Raw genomic sequence first — 22345 nt, 5'->3', positions numbered from 1 at the left:
GTGAGTAATATATTTATTTTTATAATATTCATTGCAAATTGATTTTTAAAATTAAATTTAAAATATCGCAGTGTGTGGGGATGGTTTCCGTTTTGGACATGTGGCAGTTAACCGGTTAAAATTGAGATCTCATGTTTGTGAGAATAAACAGTAATCTTTTCTGTCAAAGAAAGGAGTTTAGGTAACCACCATTTTGGCTAGGGTGACTTTCAGCTCCCCTGGGGGTCCCTATTTTGAAATGGCAAAGGTCAACCCCTCCCTTTTTCCTTTAAGTTAGCCAATCACACAAGAATGTGAGCCTAAGGTCTGACCAATCAAGAGTGAAGGATAGATGACGTGTGTGAGACATAAAACCCCCGAGTGGATGGCCTGCTCAGTGTGCGTGCTGCCAGACCCTGTGTGTGTGCACCCTCCTGCAGAAGTAAAGGTATTTGCTTTGCTTTCTAGCTTCCTAGTATCCTGGGTTTTGGGCTTGCCTTATTTCTAACATGTTGTTCAGCCAAGAAATTCTATTTTCTTGTTTAACCAAATTTATTTACTTATGTTCTGTTTCTTACAGAAAAAAAATTTAAAGCTGTTTACCCAAGAGTTGATTATAATTAAGTAATGGGGAAATGAGAATGACAGAAGTGTAAAGGCAAATATATCAATCATAAGGGTCAATATAGTTGTAACTAGTCATTGAATATCTTTTCATCATTAGGTAAGTAGTCACTGGCCTGAGCATCTACCATAAACCAGGCATTGCTTAAGTGCTAAAATAAGTCTCTATCCCCAAGGAGAACTATATTCAAATAGACAAGAGAGTCAAAAATAGAATAAAGTAGCACAATTTCAGAGAGCAACAGGTGGTATGAAGACCCCTGAAGGGGTTCAGAACATAACACCCCCATATATGCTGCTTTGACATATTGACTATTTTGGGCAGAAGACTACTGAGAAACAGCAGATTCAGGAAGAACTCTCTGCCCTCCCTCTTTCTACCTAAAAACAAGGTAAAAAAATTTTCTGAGAAAGATGTCATCTGGATATGAGGAAGAAGAGAACATTCTTATCACCGGCAATGGGGAGTTAACATCAAGATGCATTTATACAAGTAAACCTCACTAAGGCAGCCCTTATCTTCCATGAGTTTCCCACATACTTCCTTCACCCTCCCACAATTTAACATCCCTAGGCTAGATCTTATCACATCTCCACAATTTATCACTCAGTCTGCCCTAAAATGGCATAATAGCCCCTGGGTCTAATTGTTTCTTTAGGATTTTCACTTTTGTCCTATCAAGTTCTCTGTTGACCCCCAGAGCAAAGACAGTGGACCAGGTACAGAAACTCACCAGGGCAGAAAGCTCTGCATGCCTAGCGAGGGGCAGAACTGGAAAACAGGAACCTCACTCCCTGCATAGCCTTTCCTAGCATATCACTGGTCATGCAGCTTACACCCTCTGACCTTTCCCTCCCTAAAGATAACATCTAGGCCTCAGTTGTATTTCATCTCCAGGCCCAGAAAAGCAGCAAACCCAGACAAGGACACCATGGCTGCCTCAGGACCAGCTGCAGTGACTAATGACCTCCTGCCCTGGCACTGACCAATCAGTGGAGACCAGGACCCTGAAAGAGCACACCTGGAAAGCTGATGAATATCCTATTAAGACACTCCCCTGAGGCCTCCCTTAAGATTTCCAGAACAAAGGACCCAGTGCTTGCCCTCCCTCCAAGGAGCACACCTGTGCCATTCCCCCATGACACTTGCAACCAGGGGAGCAATGGGCAGTGGCAGCTCATCCCAGGATAACTCCCCGAACCTTCCTCTAAGGGGGCCTTTTCTCTGACTTCCCAGTGAGCCAAAGCAGCCCAGCCTAGGCTTTTCTGTTGCTTCTTCTATGCCCTTCATTATTTCACTGTCCTAAGTATATTTTTTGCTGCCATCATGGACCCGATACACTTTGGCTCAGTGCTGTGTAGCCCTTCCCTTTGTATATCCCCATCCCCCAACCCTTTTCCTTAAATAAATTAAATTCTTCTTTAATCACTGTCTGAGGTGGCTACTTAGCCTGCCCACTCACCATGTACCACTTACTTTAACCTTTAATCCTCCATGCCATGTAGAAATAGTAACCTAATAAAATGCATATGCTTTTTTCCTTTTTAATCTTTCTTCTGTCAGTTCAACTCACAGGTCCGAGCCATAGAACCTTAGAGGATAAAGGGGAAGATTTTTTGTCCCCTATACAACAGTAGGTAGGATAGTCAGTGGAAGACACGCCAATAAGATGAGTGAGCTGGAATCTCAAAGATGAAAATCCATACTTGCTGAGATTTGGGGGAAGAAACTTTAAGGCTATGATAAAGGCCAGGCATTAGGTACAAATTTGACTCTAAGCAACAAGCAGCTAAATAGGTAAATTGCTTGTTTTTATCTGGAAGGGGGACATGTTCTAATTCTTAAGGGAAACCAAAGTCTTTCCTTGAATAAAACTGAATAGATCTGAGAGAGGTAAGCAATGTCTTCAACCATTTCCCAACACAGACAGAAGCAGAAATCTGTGGCAGCTTTCAGTAGTGGCGCTGGAGACCTAGCACTCTGTGAGGGCTGCACTGACTCAGTGTACTTAGAGCAATAGCTGGATGACATGACCTTTAAGTTTTCTTCTTTAAGTAAGCACTGGATATCAGACAGTCAAGATTACCTTCTCCATCAAGGGCCGCGGTGCAGGCATCTTAGTGAATTCATTTTATTCCGCCATTCATTAATCAAGAAAGAAATTGTTCAAAACAACCTGGGACAAAGGCTTTTAATCATAATACTCTATTTTCCTGCTTCATGTGTGAGACTCACAATTTAGGCTGACTTCATTGAATTCTATTGAAACATTCCTTACCCAGATAAAGAGCTGCTTGTTTCCAGCATATAATTACGTTCTTTTCACTTGCAAATGCATACACCACCACCACCACCAGCACTAGCACCATCTCTCCCCTCCACTCTCCCACCCCACTGCTATAGAATGGGGCTTTCAGGTTTTTGGGTGTATATTACGTTTTGTAGAGATGCAAATAAACATATGACAACAAGCATAAAATTAAAGACATAGTATTAAGATATTCAAACAAAGTGGGAATTGGAAATCATGAAACCATTGCTATAGGAGCAGATTTGCTTAACCTAACTTTGTAATTTTGTTTTCTGACAATTAAACATAAAACAAAACATCCTATCTAATAAAGAGGGAGTATGCGAATTGATTCTCACACTGTTGCAAAGATGGCAGCGCCCACAGCAATAAGGAAGGACTATGCTAATTGGCTGCCTTGCCCTCAAAGATGGCGACACCCACAGCCAATAAGGAGGGAATATGCTAATTGACTGCCATGCCTTCAAAGATGGTGGCGCCCACAGCCACAAGATGGCTGGCAGGGGAGGGCAGTTGGGGGAGACCGGGATGGCAGGGGAGGGCAGTTGGGGATGATCAGGCTGGCAGGGGAGCAGTTAGGCATCGATCAGGCTGGCAGGGGAGTGGTTAGGGCAGCGGTTCTCAACTTGTGGGTCGAGACCTCTTTGGCGGTCAAATGACCCTTTCACAGGGGTTGCCTAAGACCATCCTGCATATCAGATATTTACATTACGATTCATAACGGTAGCAACATTACAGTTATGAAGTAGCAATGAAAATAATTTTATGGTTGGGTCACAACATGAGGAACTGTATTTAAAGGGCCAGAAGGTTGAGAACCACTGGGTTAGGGGGTGATCAAGCTGGCAGGAAGAAGTGGTTAGGGGCAATCAGGCAGGCAGGCAAGCGAGCAGCTGGGAGCCAGCATTCCCGGATTGTGAGAGGGATGTCCTACTCCCTATGGATCGGGCCTAAACCGGCAGTCGGACATCCCCCAAGAGGTCCCAGATTGGAGAGGGTGCAGGCTGGGCTGAGGGACACCAGCCCCCCAGTGCACGAATTTTGTGCACTGGGCTTCTAGTCTGTTAAATAACAACACTGTGTCAGGGGAATGTCACAATAATTTGTTTTAAATGTGTAGTCCAAAGTGAAAAATTAGGCAAGTCAAGCTTTATCGTAATAGTAGAGGAATGTCATCTACACTAATAAAAGAGAAACATGCAAATTGGTGTCACTCCACTACACCCACCAGCCAATCAGAGAGACTACGCAAATTAACTTAACAAAGATGGTGGCTAATTTGCATACGCAGGTGCAAAGCAAAGACTGAAGATGACTGAAGATGGCGGTGGCCACGGAGATGGAGCAAGCAGGAGGCTTGGGTTGCTCCCAGCAATGGAGGAAGCCAATCTTCCCACCAGCCCCAGACTCCACTCAAGGAGGGGCTGGGGAAAATAAAGGAGGGGCTGGGAGTAGCTGTAGTGGAGAAGCCAAGCCTCGCTGCTGAGTTCAGACCAAAGGCCTGGGTCCTGGGTGCTGGAGGAAAACCGGTGCCGGCAGCCAGGGGAAGGAAGGCCTATTGCACGAATCTTTGTGCAACAGGCCACTAGTCATATTATATAACACTTGCTTCAACCATGACATTGCTTTGACTTCTCACTACTTATAAACCATGCAGATAAAATAAACACCTACTACAGTGATGGCGAACCTTTTGATCTCAGCATGCCAGCATTTTGAAAAATCCTAACTTAACTTTGGCGCCGTGTCACATATAGAAATATTTTTATATTTGCAACCATAGTAAAACAAAGACTTATATTTTTGATATTTATTTTATATATTTAAATGCCACTTAACAAAGAAAAATCAACCAAAAAAATGAGTTCACATGTCACCTCTGACATGTGTGTCATAGGTTTGCCATCACTGACCTACTAGGTCAATGAATTATATACATTCTATTTTGCAAATGTTTAAAGCACCTGAGTTCAAATCCAAATTCTACCACCTGAGGCATCAGAATATGCCATGCCAAAATATACCATGGTCCCAGATACCCTGAACCTAGTCTAGAAATGATGGTAGGGATCCCAGGTTATTGGTAACCTTGGCCCCAAGGACTCCCCACCTACTTGGTGGAGAGGGGACTACAGAGGGATGCTCTAAAGTATAACCTGAAGCCAAATTTTGCCTGGTTCTAATGGTGATATTGCTAACAAGTTTAGCAATTCTTGCAATAATTCCACCTTCACCAGGAAATCAATACCCACAAAAATATTGAAGTAAATATGATTATGGCAGCAAGAAAAAATAATTCTGTAAAAAGGGGTGTTTTATTCCTTACCTGTCTCAACAGAAACAAAGATGAATGTCCCCTGAGTGTTTTTCTCTCACCAAACTTTCCCCAACTATGTCACTATTTAAAGGTGCATTTCATATATTTATGAGGAAGGGAGAGGGAAAGAGAAAGAAACATCTAATCTAATAAAAGAGAAACATGCAAATTGACCATACCTCTGCTACACCCACCAGCCACGCCCACCAGCCACGCCCACCAGCCAATCAGGAGCAAATATGCAAATTAACCCAACTAAGATGGCACAGAGCTGGAGCAAGCAGGAGGCTTGGTTGCCCTGGCGATGGGGGAAGCCAAGTTTCCTGCCTGCCCTGCCAGCCCTGAGCTCCACTCAAGGCTACAAAGTTTCAATTATAGAAGATAAATAAATCCCAGATACCTGCTTCCAGCCCAAAGCCGTGGCCAGCCTAAAAATGGCCCTCAGTCCCTCACCCAGGCTGGTCAGGCACCCAAGCGGGACCTCCACACTGATCCAGGACACCCTTCAGGGCAAACCAGCTGGCCCCCACCCATGCACCAGGCCTCTATCCTATATAATAAAAGGGTAATATGCAAATTGACCCTAACAGCAGAACGACTGGGAATGACTGGTCACTATGACACACGCTGACCACCAGGGGGCAGATGCTCAATGCAGGAGCTTCCCCCTGATGGTCAGTGCACTCCCTTAGCGGGAGATCTGCTCAGCCACAAGCCATGCTGACGGCTGCCAGCACAGCGGTGGTGGCGGGAGCCTCTCCTGCCTCCTCAGCAGCACTAAGGATGTCAGACTGCAGCTTAAGACTGCTCCCTGATGGCAGGTGGACATCCCCCGAGGGCTCCCTGGCTGCCAGAGGAATGTCTGACTGTCAGCTTAGGCCCAATCCCCTGGGGAGTGGGCCTAAGCCAGCAGGTGGACATCCCCTGAGGGGTCCCAGACTGTGAGAGGGCACAGGCCAGGCTGAGGGACCCCCCCCCCAAGTGCACAGATTTTTGTGCACTGGGCCTCTAGTCAATGATAAGAGAGAATCATTGGTCTGCTTCCTCCTGCATGCCCCACACTAGGGATCGAGCCACAACTCGGGCATGTGCCCTGACCCAGAATTGAACTGTGACCTCCTGGGTTCATAGGTTGACACTCAACCACTGAGCCATGCTGGCCAGGCAGGTACATTTCTTATTATGCTTATAGAAGGGAAAAATTTCCTGTCAGAATGTGATCTAGTGAAATAGCTCCAATTTAATTTCTGGGAGTCACACTTTATTTGATTCATGTGGCTCTTTTAAAAACTTCAAAAACAATTTTACAGAAAAAAAAAAGGAAAGTAAAATATCATGCTTCTTGTTGGTTTCTATGCATGTGACAAGACAGAAATAATTAGTTTTAAAATTGTCTTGCTGTTTATAAATACAATTGCCCTTCAAACCATGAAGCACATCTTGTTTGTATTGGTGTCACATTACTGACCCAAGTCCTTTCCATTTCACTAAAGGGAGCGTGGAGGCACAGAAAGGGGAAGGAGTGCCTTAATGCTGAAAGAGCAGACAGGAACAAAGAGGGCTTGGAGCACTGGGACAGAAACATGCACAGACAGCCAGACAACTCATTTTATTCCACCCTTCACTGGCCTTGAACAAATTCACCAAATCATCCAGTGTTAACAACTCCTCCTGCTCATGTACTGATTGGTATGTTTTCTTAAAAGTCATTACAAGTTAAGTGGCCCCATAATCTTACAAGTCTAACTTTTTATTAGAGCCATTTAATCTCATACTGCAAAATATGTTATTCTGTATAAAATTCATGTGGTCAAGTGGTTCCTTATGATCATCATAGTGAAAAACTTCAGGTTTACATAAAACAACCAAGCATTCATTTCTTATTGAGAATGACAGGATAGCCTTTGGAAAAATAAATAATAATAATACATAAAGCACCATCGACCTCACACTAGGTGATTTTTGACTGTCTTACCAGCAGCAGTAATGACATTTTACTATTCACTCTTACTCTTTCACCAGATACTTCATAAGCAAAAATATGCATTGGCCAAAAAATTAACCAGAAGCTTAGTGTGACCACTGTTTCAGTTTGGGTTGCTATAATAAATACTAGAGGCACGGTGCACAAAAATTTGTGCACTCGGGGGAGAGAGGGGATCCCTCAGCCCGGCTTATGCCCTCTCGCAGTCTGGGACCCTCGGGAGATAACGAACTACTGGGTTAGGCCTGCTCCCGGGTGGCAGAAGGCTGGCCCAATCCCTAGGTGCAGCCCCTGGTCGGGCTCAGAGCAGAGCCGATTGGGGAGTTGGGGCGCCGCCCCATCATGCACAGAGCAGGGCAGATGGGGAGGTTGCGATGCCACCCTCAGTCATGCTCAGGGTAGGGCTGATTGGGAGATTGGGGCACCGCCCCCTGTCACACTCAAGGCAGGGTTGATGGGGAGGTTGCAGCGCCACCCCCCATCATGCACAGAGCAGGGCCCATCAGGGGGTTGGGGAACTCCCCCCTGTCACGCACAGAGCAAGGCAGATCAGGGGGTTGGGGCGCCACCCTCTATCACCCACAGAGCAGGGCCGATCAGGGGGTTGGGGCGCCGCCACTCTCACATTCAGGGCAGGGCCAATGGGGAGGTTATGGCTCTACCTCATCATGCACAGAGCAGGGCCCGGGGGGGGGGGCGTGGTGGTTGGGGTGCCGCACCCTGTCACACACAGAGCAGGGCCGATCAGGGGGTTGGGGCGCCGCACCCTGTCACACACAGATTAGGGCGGATAGGGAGCTTGTGGCCCCGCCCCTGTCACACACAGAGCCGCAGGGCAATCAGGGGGTTTGGGCGCTGCGCCCTGTCACACTGATCCTGGTGCCAGGAGGCCTCTCAGCTCCGCTGATCCTGGAGGCATATTACCCTTTTACTATATAGGATAGAGGCCTGGTGCAAGGGTGGGGGCTGGCTGGTTTGCCCTGAAGGGTGTCCTGGATCAGGGTGGGGGTCCCTACTGGGGTGCCTGGCCAGCCTGGGTAGGGGATGATGGCTGTTTGCAGCTGGTCACACACCCTTCAGGGTGGGGGTCCCCACTGGGGTGCCTGGCCAGTCTGGGTGAGGGGCTGAGGGCTGTTTTCAGGCTGGCGGGTGACTGAAGCTCCCAACTGCTCCTTTTTTTCTTTGTTTTTATTCTGGGCCAGCTTTAGCTCTGGCTCCAGCTCTGAGGCCTCTGCTGCTGAAAGCAGGTATCTGGTTTGTTTGGGTTCTATAATCAAAACACTGTATCAACTCCAGCTCTGAGATCCCAGTGGGCTGAAAGCAGGTTTCTGGGGTTTTGTTTAGCTTCTATATTTTTAACAATGTTTCAAACGTCAAGCTCAGAGGCCGGCAAGGCAGGCGGGGAACGTTGGTTTCCTCCGTCACTGAAGCAAGCAAGCCCCATGTTCACTTCAAGCTGCCTGGCTGCTGGCCGCCATCTTGGCTGGCAGTTAATTTGCATATCTCACTGATTTGCCAATGGGAAGGGTAGTGTACGTACGCTAATTACCATGTTTCTCTTTTATTAGATAGGATACCATAGATTGGGTAGCTTGAATAACAAACATTTATTTCTCAAAATTCTGGAGGTTGAGAAGTCCAAGATCAAGGTGCCAGCAGATCTGGTGGCTGGTAAGGGCAGGGGGAGAGGAAGCAAGCTCTTTCAGGTCTCTTCCTGTAAGGGCACTAGTGCCATTCATGAGGGCTCTACCCTAATGATGTAATTATTTCCCAAAGGCCCCACCTCCTAATACCATTGCACTCAGGATTAGGCATCAGTATATAATTTCGGGGGTGGGGGGTATAAACATTCATCCCATAGCATTTATAATGTCACTAATATCAATTATATAGGGTTTTCAGAAAAGGCTTCTGAATGTTAATTAATACACTTTTTTAGCAAGTTTTAATTATTACAGAAATACATCTAAAGTATACACACAACTATATATCTACATATAATAGGTTAGATTAGATAATCTGTATACACACACACTTGTGTATAACTATTTAAATCAAGCAAATGTCAAATGTAGAACTCACACATATAATCATATACAAATCATCCCCCCCCCCCAAAAAAAAAAAAAGTAGTTTATCAACTCAGTCATTAAATTTCCCCTGCTTGGACCACTTTATCTGTCTCCAATTCAAATATAGCTGAGCTAGCTAGCAGCTGAGATGATGCCCTCACATTCTGTATGGAAGAAGAAGAATGAACTGAGGTGTGGTCTGGTGTGCTCTAAAAGGTAGAGTCGGGAATGAGATAGGTTCCCACTAAGAATTATTTGTTATAGAGTCAATTCTGTACATTGTAAGCTCTGCTATGTTTATTTCTTTTTACTGAAGAATCATCTTTATTAATGGAGACCTCTATCCTCACACATGAAGACACAAGTGTTCATAATTCAGGGCTTGATGCCTTCCTATAAAGGCACTAGTGCCATTCATGAGAATGACATGACAGCCTGTCGTTCTCATTAATTCACACTCATTTCCATCCTGAAGACCCCTCGGGCGGTCTTTCATTCTACTTGAAAGTTACTGAATGCTCACATGTGCTGGGAGTGATTCTAAGTTCAGAGATGGAACAGTTATGTAGAGTGTTTGGGGGGTGAGAGATGGGAGAAGAAATGAAAGTCAGTAATAGGCAATAAACAAGTGAAAGGAATTTAGAGACAGGACAGGGAGTCTTAGGAAATAAGGGGTTTTCATGGGAGAGGAATGCATAAGTGGGGGCTTGGAGACACCAAAATGCTCACCTTACTTTTACAGAGGATAGAGAAATGTTACAGGAGGCAGGCATATTTTCACAGAGGATAAAGAAAAGTCATAAGATACCAGGAAGAGGGGAACATATTTTCATAAAGGATAGAAGAATGTTGCAAGATAAGGGGGAGATAAGGAGGGGCACCATATGGGCTTTGACCTTTGAAGCTGATACTATGTAGCAGTGACCAATGAGGAAAGCATGGCATGAGGGTCCTAAATTAAGGAAGGGTCCAATTAGAAAAGGTCATGTTCAGACAAAAAGCTACAGCATTTACAAAGAGACTCGGCAGATTTTTAGATTCTTTTATTTTTCCCATTAGAGAGAGCGAGCGAGCAGGTTTTTTCTATTTAGGGACCCCTCCCCAGGGAGAGTTGTATACACTTACAATAAACTTCCACATTTTTATTAAAGAAATCTTTTAGTCCATGAATTTATTCTTCAACTTCGTAGGACAAAGACTCACAGAAGAAGAATCTGCACCCTGAACTCCACATTTCACAAAGAAACAAGCAACATATTTTTAATTTCAGACAAAGGTAAGTACAATGAAGAAGTTAAAACACGCTTCTCCCCCATTCTGCCCCTTCTTCCTCATCCCCACCTTATCATCTGTTAATGTTTTCTAACAACTTCTTCCACTCAATCCTGAATAAATCATTTCCTCCTTTTGTGGACCCACTGATCTCACCCCCACTTCTATCCTGTCACTTTACCATATTTGTTTACCTGTCTTATCTTTCCCAAAGAGACTGTTAAGCTCCTGTAGAGTAAAGGTCAGATTTTTTTTTTCATAATGATTTTTCATTTGGAATTCCTGGCATATGTATTGGTTTTGCTTTACTATATAACATTTTCAATAAATTAACTGAAATTTAAAAAGCCACTAACGGTAGGCTCACATTGTACAACTTGAGGCTTAGTAGGAGTGACTATGCTGATGTGATCACAATATCATAAAGATTTTATGATATTCTCATCAAAACCATGATCTATTGTTTAATCTAGTAGCTTTTACACAGTGTACATTTTTTTAAAGTTACAATTTAGAATTCTCACTACTAAAGTGATGTCTGTCAGACATTGAACTGAACAAGTATACAGTAAGAGTTAAGAGCCCAGGGGCACCAGAGAAAAGATATTATATTTCCCAGAACACACAGAACTCCCTCCTAGAGAGAGAGTTAGAGCAGCTAATTGTAATACTCAGATAGCAACATAGCACTGGCAAGTGACTAAGCAATTTGAGGCAGCCTTCCAGTATATGAAAGTACACTGTGACCCCACATGGCTGCAGGCCATCTCTCTGAGGGCTCTAACCAGCTCAGTTTTTCATTCAGTGCCTCCTAGAGAACTACCTGCTGTACGGTAGGCAGAGGGAAAACTCTCCATTGCAGTAATGAAGAGCTTCCAGGTGGTTAGGACTCATCTTCATGATAATAGATATAGCAGGACCAGAGCGCAAACCCACAGAAATGATTGCTTTGAACATTAATGAGAAATGCCTTATATCGTTGCCAAACTAGTTAGAGAAGAATCATGCCAAAAGCTGTATTACCCATTGGATATCACACTTGGGTTTTATTAAGAGTTACAGTCAAACCTCGATTCTCAAATGTCTCCCATCTCAAGCAGTCTGACAACCCTTTCAGGCTGATACCTGTATGATCAGTCACATGCTCTCAGGCAACAAAGGAGAGAATGTGTGTATATGAGTCGGTTTACCACTGTTAAAGTCTCAGAATACTGTGATGTGAATATTTTTGTGGGTTTTTTTGTTGTTGCTGCTTTAATTATTATTAAATTTTCATTTTTTACTGTACATTTCCTTTCCTTTCTGTTAAATTTTCATTTACATTTTATATACTTTTTATGTGTTTATTTATAGATTAAACAGTGCATTAGGCATGTACTGTGTATAAGAAAGTTTAAAATGGAATTATTTGGAAGTCTGGAACAGACTAATTCAATTTACATTATTTCTAATGGGAAAATAATTATGGTTTTTTGAACAGCCTTCCAGAATGAATTAAGTTTGAGAAACCAGGTTCTACTGTACTTCTAAAAAAAATTACTCATTAGGAGGCCAGTCTATCCCTACAGGTCTGATGTGCTCCGGCAAACTCCCTGATGATTTTCCTCCAGCACAGGCAGTTCTAGGAACACAGCTTCACTCCTGAGTCTTTTCTTTCACCTTCAAAGACAGGATCCAACAAAGCACAAGACAGTAACAAATCCAGTGGAGTGTACAAGAAGCATGAAGTCTCTGCTTGCAGAGTAACTAACAAACATCAGCTGTATTTTGTGGTCATAGACTTATTTTTTCAGTTAAGTTTAGGAAGTGAATAGTGAAAAGTATTTTCCATTTTTATTTTGCTAATGGAAAATCTGAACCAAAAAAGATGCTGAATCAGTGAATCTCAGAAGAAGAAACATGTTATTAGGGATACAGCAGTGGGCTTTGCCAGAATCGCTCTATGTGGTTTCTTCATCAAGGATACAAAATAGTTGACATAGATTAGTTGAAGAGGAAATTTGCATTTATAGAAGGTAAGTCCTGTCCTATCACTATGGTACCCATTGCTCCTAAAATTAGAAATAACTACTGCTTATTGAGCACATACCATGTGTCAGCCAATATACTAGGTGTTTCATGTAATTATCTAATTTCATTTTCCTAATAATAGTACATAGTATCAATATCCCATTTTCACAGGGAAACTGAAGCTCAGAAATCTTGAATAATTAGCTCAAAGTCTTACAGGTGGTAAATTAAAGAGACAGGATTAGAAACCAATGTGTCTGGCTTTTTACATTTGCATTCTTCCCAATGTATCAATTGCCTTAAGGATAATTAATTTCAAAGATCAAATGTCATCCCTCCACCATTTAAAAAAATATTTAAATTATTGTTTAAGAATAAGACTTGACTCTACATTTTACTTCTGAGCTTTCAGGTTTTTTAAAACCCAAGTGTGATATCTAATGGGTAATATAGCTTTTAGTATGACTCTTCTCTAACTAGTTTGGCAATAATATAAGGCATTTTCTCATTAATGTTCAAAGCAATCATTTCTGTGGGTTTGCGCTCTGGTCCTTATATAGCCATTATCATGAAGATGAGTCCTAACCACCTAAGAATTCTTTTCAGTCAGAATTTCAAAGATTTAATTCTTTTAACTTAATCCGAACAACTAAATGCAAGCATATTTTTGATGAAAGAGACCAGATAAGTACAAGCTTATCCCATTGGTCGTTCTGGCCCCATTACAGTGTTTCAATCCAGAATGACGCTTCTGGTGGATTATGAGAGCTCACACACAATGTGGTCAAAGAGGAAGAGACGGTTCTGAAGATCACATAACAGGTATGGCAGTGGATACTTAAAACATTGCACAATACAAACATTCAAATTAAGTTTCCTGGAATAAGTAACCTTCAAAAGAAAAGGGGGGTGGAGAGAGAGGGTAGATGGGAAGGGATGGAGAAATTCAAGGCCTGAAACAGGGGGCATGTTATAATAACTGTGTCAAATTATCTCACGACCATCACAAACTAAACTGAAGTTACTTCCTCAAAAGTCATTCAACCCAAGCATGCTAAACATCTCTTACCATACTTGGATGTTGTTTGATTCACTCTAAAGGAATGAACACTTAAGTGATTTTCAACAAATCCTGTTACACCATCCTGCTGACAAGTCTTTATTTTTCACAGACATGATTGTAGTTTCATGCCCCTATTTAATCACAGTTTAGTGCAATTACCTAGATAGGTCTCATGGTGTGACACCTCACACCTATCTATTGAGATAAACTCTCCTTTATAGCTTTCTAAATTATTTCCTTTCTAGTGTTTTCCACTCCTTGAGTCAGATGGACAAGGGGGAAGGAAGGAGAGCAGGAAGCAGAAAAAACATTACTTTTATCATGAGAAAAAAAAATAGGAAGAATAATTCAGAATTGGCTTTTGAACTATTGAAGCACATAATCACATGTTCCAATAATTTATGAATTACATCTACTTTCATTTTATTTTTTCTTATTTTCCTCTTAGGGAGGAGGTAATATTCGATTTCCTCCTCTGCCTTAAGTGTTTTCTTTGCAAACGGAAGAGTAGGAGAAAAAAAGCTGGGAGGGCAGTAACCTGGGACAATTGATTGCTCTTGGTTACCTTGTAGTTTCTGGTTGTATTCGGTCCTGTCAGACTGGCTCCTCCTCAGGGTACCAGCGTGGTCCCCAGAAACACTGCTCTCAACCACAGTGTCAGTCTTCCTTCTCTCCAGCATGTAGAGCCGGGACCTTAAGAAGTTCAGGTTCTTTTTCTTGGTGCCCATGTTTCCTTTCCCAGTGGCTTCTTCCGGCTCCATCTGAGGCAAAGACATGCTTCAGAGGCTTTCAGGCAAAGGCTGGTTGCTAAAGTGCCTCAGGGCGAGGGTTAAAGCCACCAGAGTGACAAGTTTAGCTGCCTCCTTCTAACTAACCGGCTTCCCTCCAGGGCTACCTGGTTGTAACTGCCACCTGTGCAGGAGTCCCAGAGCCCCGCCCCTATGAGGTCATTCTTCTTTATACCTAGAATCCAACAGGGGAAGTTGCCACCTGTTACCTGAGAGACCTGCAGCACGGAGCTAGGCAAAGCAGGGACTACTCTGTCACATGCTCCTGGGGCAAACAAAAATCCCATTGTGTGGGGCTAGGGCTGGGGTGGGGGGAAGGAGAGTTGAGGGAAGGAACGAGAACAAGGTGAGGCAGGGAGCAAGGGAGGTACAGAGTGTAACCTGTAGCTGATGGGTTTCCTGTGTACCGATGGGTGTGTACAGGTGCCCTCAGGGCACTGTGGTGCTCTGCTGCCTGGAGGCAGATGTGGGCTTATACATGACCTTTAGCGAGAGTGACCACAGAGTTAGTGAGAGTTTGCATTTTCATCACAACAGTATCATTTTTCAGGATCACTGTGCGCAGTCAGTCATGAACATCCATCCGGAGATTATGTACTAAAAAATATACTTGCCAAACCCCCTGATCCGCATTCCTGAGGAAACAAGGATTTGAACTTGAGAGAGGTCTGTCGCAGGCACAGGAAGAAAAGAGAATGTTCAAAGAGGCTGCCAGAGCCTTTGGGATTTCTCATCTCCCCGTGCCTCCCCTGCCTGAAATTGGTCGATTCCTGGTCCCAGCCCTGTCCCTCTGGAGCCTGGTCCTTAGGAACACAAGCACTGCGTCAGGCTGTGATTTCTGTATAATCTTCTCCCCGTCCCTTTTGCAGATGGAGTGACCAAAAAGGCAGCTCACCTTGGGAAAAGAAGAGGAAAAATGTTTGAAACTGAGAAGAGACATGTAGAAAGTAGAAAGTGTGGAGGGCAAAGACTGGGAGAGAGAAAGGCAAATAGTGATGGGCCTTTCATTAATTTTTTAGAGTTGTTTTTCCTTGTACTCACTGAGATTTCTCAAGGGAAAGGTTCTAAGAAGCTCTGGGGATGTGCTGAGCGGCTTGTATGCCCTCATTAAAGAAAAGAAAGACCCTAAGGAAGAAAGCAGGTTTGTTTTTTGTGGCAAGGGATGGCCAAAATTCAGCTTTGTGCTGCCCATTCTGAATCATGGTTAACTCTTGTTAGGTGAGGTTTATAAATGAGGAAAAAGAGATAAAAACCACTTGCCAACTGTGGGCTGAATACAATTCACATAATTTCCTTTAAAGATAAATGAGAAATCTTCACCTAATTTAGAAACACCTTGATATAGCCTGGCATATTGAATGGCTTTTATTTAATACTAGAGGCCCGGTGCGCAAAAATTTGTGCACTCGGGGGGGAGGGGGGTTCCTCAGCCCAGCCTGTGCCCTCTCGCAGTCTGGGACCCCTTGGGAGATAACGACCTGCTGGCTTAGGCATGCTCCCCAGTGGCAGAGGGCAGGCCCAATCCCTAGGTGCAGCCCCTGGTCAGGCTCAGAGCAGGGCCGATTGGGGAGTTGGGGCGCCACCTCCTGTCATGCACAGAGCAGGGCGATCGGGCGGTTGTGATGCCACCCTCAGTCACGCTCAGGGTAGGGCCGATTGGGGGGTTGGGGCACCGTCCCCTGTCACACTCAAGGCAGGGTCGATGGGGAGGTTGCGGCGCCACCCCCTGTCAAGCACAGAGCAGAGCCAATCAGGGGGTTGAGGCGATGCCCTCTATCACCCACAGAGCAGGGCCGATCAGGGGGTTGGGGCACCGCCACACTCAGGGCAGGGCCGATGGGGAGGTTATGGCTCTACCCCGTCACACACAGAGCAGGGCCCGTGGGGGGTGGGGGGGGTTGGGGTGCTGCACCCTGTCACACACAGAGCCGCAGGGCGATCAGGGGGTTTGGGCGCTGTCCCCTGTCACACTGATCCTGGTGCCGGGAGGCCTCGCGGCTCCGCTGATCCCGATGCTGGGAGGCATATTACCCTTTTACTATATAGAATAGAGGCCTGGTGCATGGGTAGGTGCCGGCTGGTTTGCCCTGAAGGGTGTCCTGGATCAGGGTGGGGGTCCCCACTGGGGTGCCTGGCCAGTCTGGGTGAGGGGATGATAGCTGTTTGCAGCTGGTCACACACCCTTCAGGGTGGGGGGTCCCCATTGGGGTGCCTGGCCAGTGTGGGTGAGGGGCTGAGGGCTGTTTTCAGGCTGGGGGTGACTGAAGCTCCCAACCGCTCCTTTTTTTCTTTTTTTTCTTTTTTTTATTCTGGGCCAGCTTTAGCTTTGAGGCTTGGCTCCAGCTCTTAGGCCTCCGCTGCTGAAAGTAGGTTTCTGGCCTTTGCTTACAATGTTGCGATCCTGCTGGCTGAAGCCTGGCCGGCAGACTAAAGCAGGTTTCTGGGGTTTTGTTTAGCTTCTATATTTGTTACATAGTTGCTTAGAGTTGCAGCTCAGAGGCCTGCAGCAGCAGGCGGGGAACGTTGGAGTCCTCTGTCACTGAAGCAAGCAAGCCTCATGTTAGTTTCAAGCTGCCTGGCTGCCGGCTGCCATCTTGGCTGGCAGTTAATTTGCATATTGCCCTGATTAGCCAATGGGAAGGGTAGCGGTCGTACGTTAATTACCATGTTTCTCTTTTATTAGATAGGACAATTTATCATCTTTTTAAAGCAAGCCCTTCCAAGTACATTTTTTTTAAATATATTTTTTTTATTGATTTCAGAGAGGAAGGGAGAGGGAGAGAGAGAGAGAGAGAGAGAGAAACATCAATGATGAGAGAGAATCATTGATCAGCTGCCTCCTGGAGGCCCCCTACTGGGGATCAAGCCTACAACCCCCGCATGTGCCCTTGACTGGAATCGAACGTGGGACCTTTCAGTCCACAGGCCAACGCTCTATCCACTGAGCCAAACCAGTTAGGGCCCAAGTACATTTAATAAATACTTATAATGATGCACTCACCACTAATACAGTGGGGCCTTGACTTACTAGTTTAATTCATTCCTTGATGGAGCTCGTAACTCAAATTATTTGTATGTCAGATCAAAAAGTGAATGAGTGAGACACGTGATGCTGGGCTGATGTTGTGGCGTTCACTGTGACGTTCGCTGCGCCAACTAGCAGTGGAGTATCTGAAACTGGCTCATAACCCGAATTTTAGCTTGCAACTCAAAGCAAAAAATTGGCCGAGAGACGGCTCATATCTCGAAAAACTCGTTAGTCGGGACATTCATAAGTCAAGGCTCCACTGTATACAAAACAAGCTTTCTAGATTCATATTTAAAATGTATAAATTGTGTTCTAATATTGTATCTACATATTTGTATACTAGAGGCCCAATGCACAAAATCCATGCAAAAGTAGGCCTTCCTTTCCTCAGTTGCCGCACTGGCTTCCCTCTGGCACCCAGGACCTGGGCTTCCCTTGCAGCCCCAGCTTCCTCCAGAAGGTCATCCAGAAGGATGTCTGGTCTAATTAGCATATTACACTTTTATTATCTCTCTATATAAAACCCTAATATGCAAGTAGACTGAACAGCAGAACAACTGAACAACCAGTCACTATGACATGTGCTGACCACCAGGGGGTGTGTGTGGAATATGGCAGGCGTTGGCAGCAGGCAGCAGAGCATGGAACATAGTGGGCGTTGGCTATGGTGAGATGGTGAAGCAGGTGAGTGGGGGCACCAGATCAAGGTGGGGTGCCGGTCACTGTCATCGGGGTGAGCCTCTGGTGGTTACTGAAAATTCTTTGCTCCCACGTGCCACAATCCCGCCTGGTGCTCGCACCTGCTACTGGGACTGGCCTCCCTTGCACCCGCTGCCGGGCCTAGTGCTGGCCCCAATTGCTTGGCACCGTTAGCAAGTGTGAGCAGTGGCTGCTGGCCCCGATCACCCCTGAGGGCTTCTCCACCTCCCCCTGCTCCTGAGGGGAGATTGAGGCAGCACGGGTGCAAGTGGGGCCAGCGCTGTCAGTGCATGGGAGTGGTGACGGCGGAAGTGGGGCTGCCGGCAGACAGGGGACCAGGGGCCGCTGTGGGAGGGGCCAGGCAGGGGCATGGAGGATGGGCCAAGGCCCGCCCCTGTGCCCACTGCAGCCTCATGGCCCACAGTTACTTTCAAGGTGCACAAATTCATGCACTGGGCTCCTAGTTATAGATAATATGCTTGTGTGCATTCTCCTGGTTTTAACAGACATACTATTAGACATAGCACTACTACAAATTGTACAATTAAAACTACAGGACTGTCCTGTCCCAGTGGCTCAGTTGGTTGGAGTATCATTTGGTACATCAAAATGTTGCAGCTTTGATTCCCAGTCAGGGCACATACCTGAGTCACAGGATAAATCCCTGGTCGGGGCACATACAGGAGGCAATTGATAGATGTTTCTGTCTCACATCAATGTTTCTCTCTCTCTCTCTTTCCCTTCCTTTCACTCTCTAAAATTAATAAACATATCCTAAGGTGAGCATACAAAAAAACAACAAAAACTACAAGATTATAGGAAATATGCAGTTAGACACACACAGCACTCAAAAACTTTGTCAGTGATTCATAAGAAGCAGATAGAAAATGTACAAAAAAATTATAGCATAGCTTTACATGTGGCAGATGGTTAAGAAATACATAAATATTATAATAAATGTAAAACTTTAACTTGAAAAAGAACTGAAGGTTCAAAAAATAAAATTAAAACGTTAAAATTTAAAAAAAAGAAGTCATAGGATCATAGCCTATGAGTGAAGTGATAGCAGAAGAGAGATTTAAAATCAGATGGAAAGGTACACTGCCAGCAGTGAGCAGGTGTGGCTGGGGCCACAGGCATTAAACTGAAGTCACTGATCACTTTAAGGGACATACATGTGTGAGTTTTGTGTACTTCTTTGTGACTCAGGGCATCTGGATAGTTTTCTGCATTCACCTAGTGTTTCAAGTACATGAAATCACACATAAGAAAAAATGAAACTGTATTATGCTTAAACAGTTCCTCTTTATTGGTACAACTTTGTGTTTTCAAAATAAGCATTATAGAAGACCTAACTGTAGTAGCTTTATTATGTTTTTAAATTTCATTATTTAAGAAGATGCATAGAATAGCTATTATGAATTCAGTAGTAAATTTATATTATATTTATTTACAATAATTTCTATATCAACTTTAAAAATATAGACAAATTCTTTTCAAGATATCTTGAATCAATCAGTAAATGGTCATTGTTAGTTGCTTCCTCAATATTCATTCCTACCATCTCCTACCCCCATGCCATTCCTTGCCAACAGAACCTTTATTTTGTCCAAGACAGCATTAAGCTTGGGCAATCATAGTGATAACTTTGTTCTTAATTTTTTTAGTCTCTCTTGCCACTCACCCGTAATCCCAGTCCTGGCAAATAGGACCCTATGGTAGTCTGTTATAATGGGGAATGTGGTACTGATTCTGGGAAAGCTTTTGCTTCTTCAATAAAAGCTGTAGAAACCTTCCCCTTTTTTCTATACTTGATCACAAGTATAATGCACAGAGCAGTTACAGCCACTGTGGGCCCATAAGAAAAGACAAAGAGAAGCACGGGCTCTGATACAATTGAGCCACTGAACCAATACCAGCAGCACCCATCTTTAGACTTCTTGATATGAGCGTAAAATAAACTTCTCTTCCAAAAGCCATTTTAGGCAGAGTTCTTGCTGTCAATACACTTCTAACAGATTCAATAAAGAGTGCCATATATCTATATATATAAAAAGCCAGTGACTGGAATGCCAGAATGATCAGAACGACTGGAACGACCTGTCACTATGATGCCTACTGCGGCCAACCAACCGGCTCAGTGGGGGGTGGGGCCAGCTGACCAACTGCCTGTGGCCTCTCCCGCTGGCTGGCCCTGCCCCTGATTGGCCCCCATTGTGCACCGGGCCTCTAGTATATGTATATGTATATGTATATGTATATGTATATGTATATGTATATGTATATGTATGAATTCATACATACATATGAATTCACAGTTCTCTTGCTTAATATATATATATATATATACATATATATATATATATAAATTCTTGCTTATTTCTTTGACACTTTAAAATTTTACTTATTTATTTATTTGAGAGAGAGAGAAAGAGAGAGAAAAACATTGACTCGTTGTTCCACTTATTTATGCATTCATTGGTTGATTCTTTTATGTGCCCTGACCCAGGATCCAACCCGTAACTTTGGCTTTTGTGGAAAACACTCTAACCAACTGAGCTACCCCACCAGGGCTTCTCTCTGACACTTTTTTAGCCAATATTTTTAGACTCACCAGCATAAAACAAGAACAGCCAGGTTGGAGAGATTTTGTCACTGAGGCATCTTGCTAGAACATGAGTGAGACTGGAGGAACAAGGCCTCTGATTTGTTTGTGTGTTTTTTTGTTTGTTTTTTAATTCTCACAGTAAATATTTAATGAGGTCCTATTTTATTTTTATCTTTTTTTCCCCTAGATTAACTTTATTTTGCCACTATGTGTGGTCTTTTTCTAAAATTCTTTATTGTTTAAAGTATTACATATGTCTTCTTTTTCCCCCATTGACCTCTCCCTGGCCAACCCCACCCCCTAGCACATGCCCTCATCCCCCTACTGTCTATATTCATGGGTTATGCTTATATGCATACATACAAGTCCTTTGGTTGTTCTCTTACCCCCTCCCCCGCCGTACACCCTCCACCTTTCCTCTGAGGTTAAATGGTCTGTTTGATGCTTCCATGTCTCTGGATCTATTTTTGTTCATCAGTTTATGTTGTTTGTTATATTCCACAAATGAGTGAGATCATGTGTGATAGTTGTCTTTCTCTGACAGGCTTATTTCGCTTAGCATAATGTTCTCCAGTTCCATCCATTCTGTTGCAAATGGTAAGAGTTCTTTCTTTTTTACATTAGTATAATATTACATTGTATAGATATACCACTGCTTTTTAATCCATTTCATCTGCTGATGGGCACTTAGGCTGTTTCCAAATCTTAATTATTGTAAATTGTGCTGATATGAACATAGGGGTGCATATGTCCTTTCTGATTGGTGTTTCTTATTTCTTGGGATATATTCCTAGAAGTAGGATTATTGGGTCAAATGGAATTCCAATTTAAATTTTTTGAGGAAACTCCATACTGTCTTCCACAGTGGTTGCACCAGTCTGCATTCCCATCAGCAAGGCATGAGGGTTTCTTTTTCTCCATATCCTTGCCAGTACTTGTCTGATTTGTCTGTTTTATATTTTATTGCAGAAGTACAAAAGCCTTTCCATACAAGGATTTTACATTACTGAAAAGAAATGAAATATTGATATTGACATGTAAATTAATTCTATTGTGAGTGGAGAACAAGCAGTTGCTAGCTTATTATTTTTAAAAGACCCAGTTTTAGTTTTGGCTATAATGTAAATAAGCTCCATGACATGTGACATAATCTCTAAATCCCAATTTTTTCATCCATAAAATGTAAGGATGAGTCAATAGTAGTCACTGAATATTTTCAGTTATCCATTTATGGAAATGGGAGTATCACTACCCTGTACCATTTCAATTTAGGTGTGGTCATGTAACTTGCTTTGGCCAAAGAAACTGATTAAATATTATATATGTCACTTTTGGGGAAACTGTTAAAGACTGGTGTCTGCTTAGTGATAGCTTTCTTTCCCTCATCCACGGTGACTGGCACAATTCCATAGTGGCTCCTTCATCAGGATGAATCATAGAAAGTGGATGACTGAGATTGGAGCCCCAGCCACCCAATAATGGTCATATAGTTTGAGAAGAAATAATTCTTTGCTGCTTTAAGCCCATAAGATTTGGGGCTTTTTTTTTTTTCTGTTACTTCTGCGTAACCCAGACTATCCTTATTAATG

The 22345-nt window shown here is 43.7% G+C and overlaps 1 protein-coding gene across 1 annotated transcript in view; it reads right to left on the bottom strand.

The window, feature by feature from the left end:
- ARHGEF38 (Rho guanine nucleotide exchange factor 38) overlaps positions 1 to 14556 on the bottom strand; it is a 144607-nt gene extending 130051 nt beyond the window's left edge. The window contains exon 1 of the mRNA XM_059661631.1: positions 14199 to 14556. Within this exon, the coding sequence (XP_059517614.1) occupies positions 14199 to 14409 (211 nt within the window). The 5' untranslated portion in view covers positions 14410 to 14556. The remainder of the gene's footprint in view (positions 1 to 14198) is intronic.
- Between the last annotated feature and the right edge of the window lie 7789 nt (positions 14557 to 22345).

The sequence above is a fragment of the Myotis daubentonii genome, chromosome 1, assembly GCF_963259705.1.
Source record: "Myotis daubentonii chromosome 1, mMyoDau2.1, whole genome shotgun sequence".
NCBI lineage: Eukaryota > Metazoa > Chordata > Mammalia > Chiroptera > Vespertilionidae > Myotis > Myotis daubentonii.
This window is presented reverse-complemented; position numbering and strand designations above follow the sequence as displayed.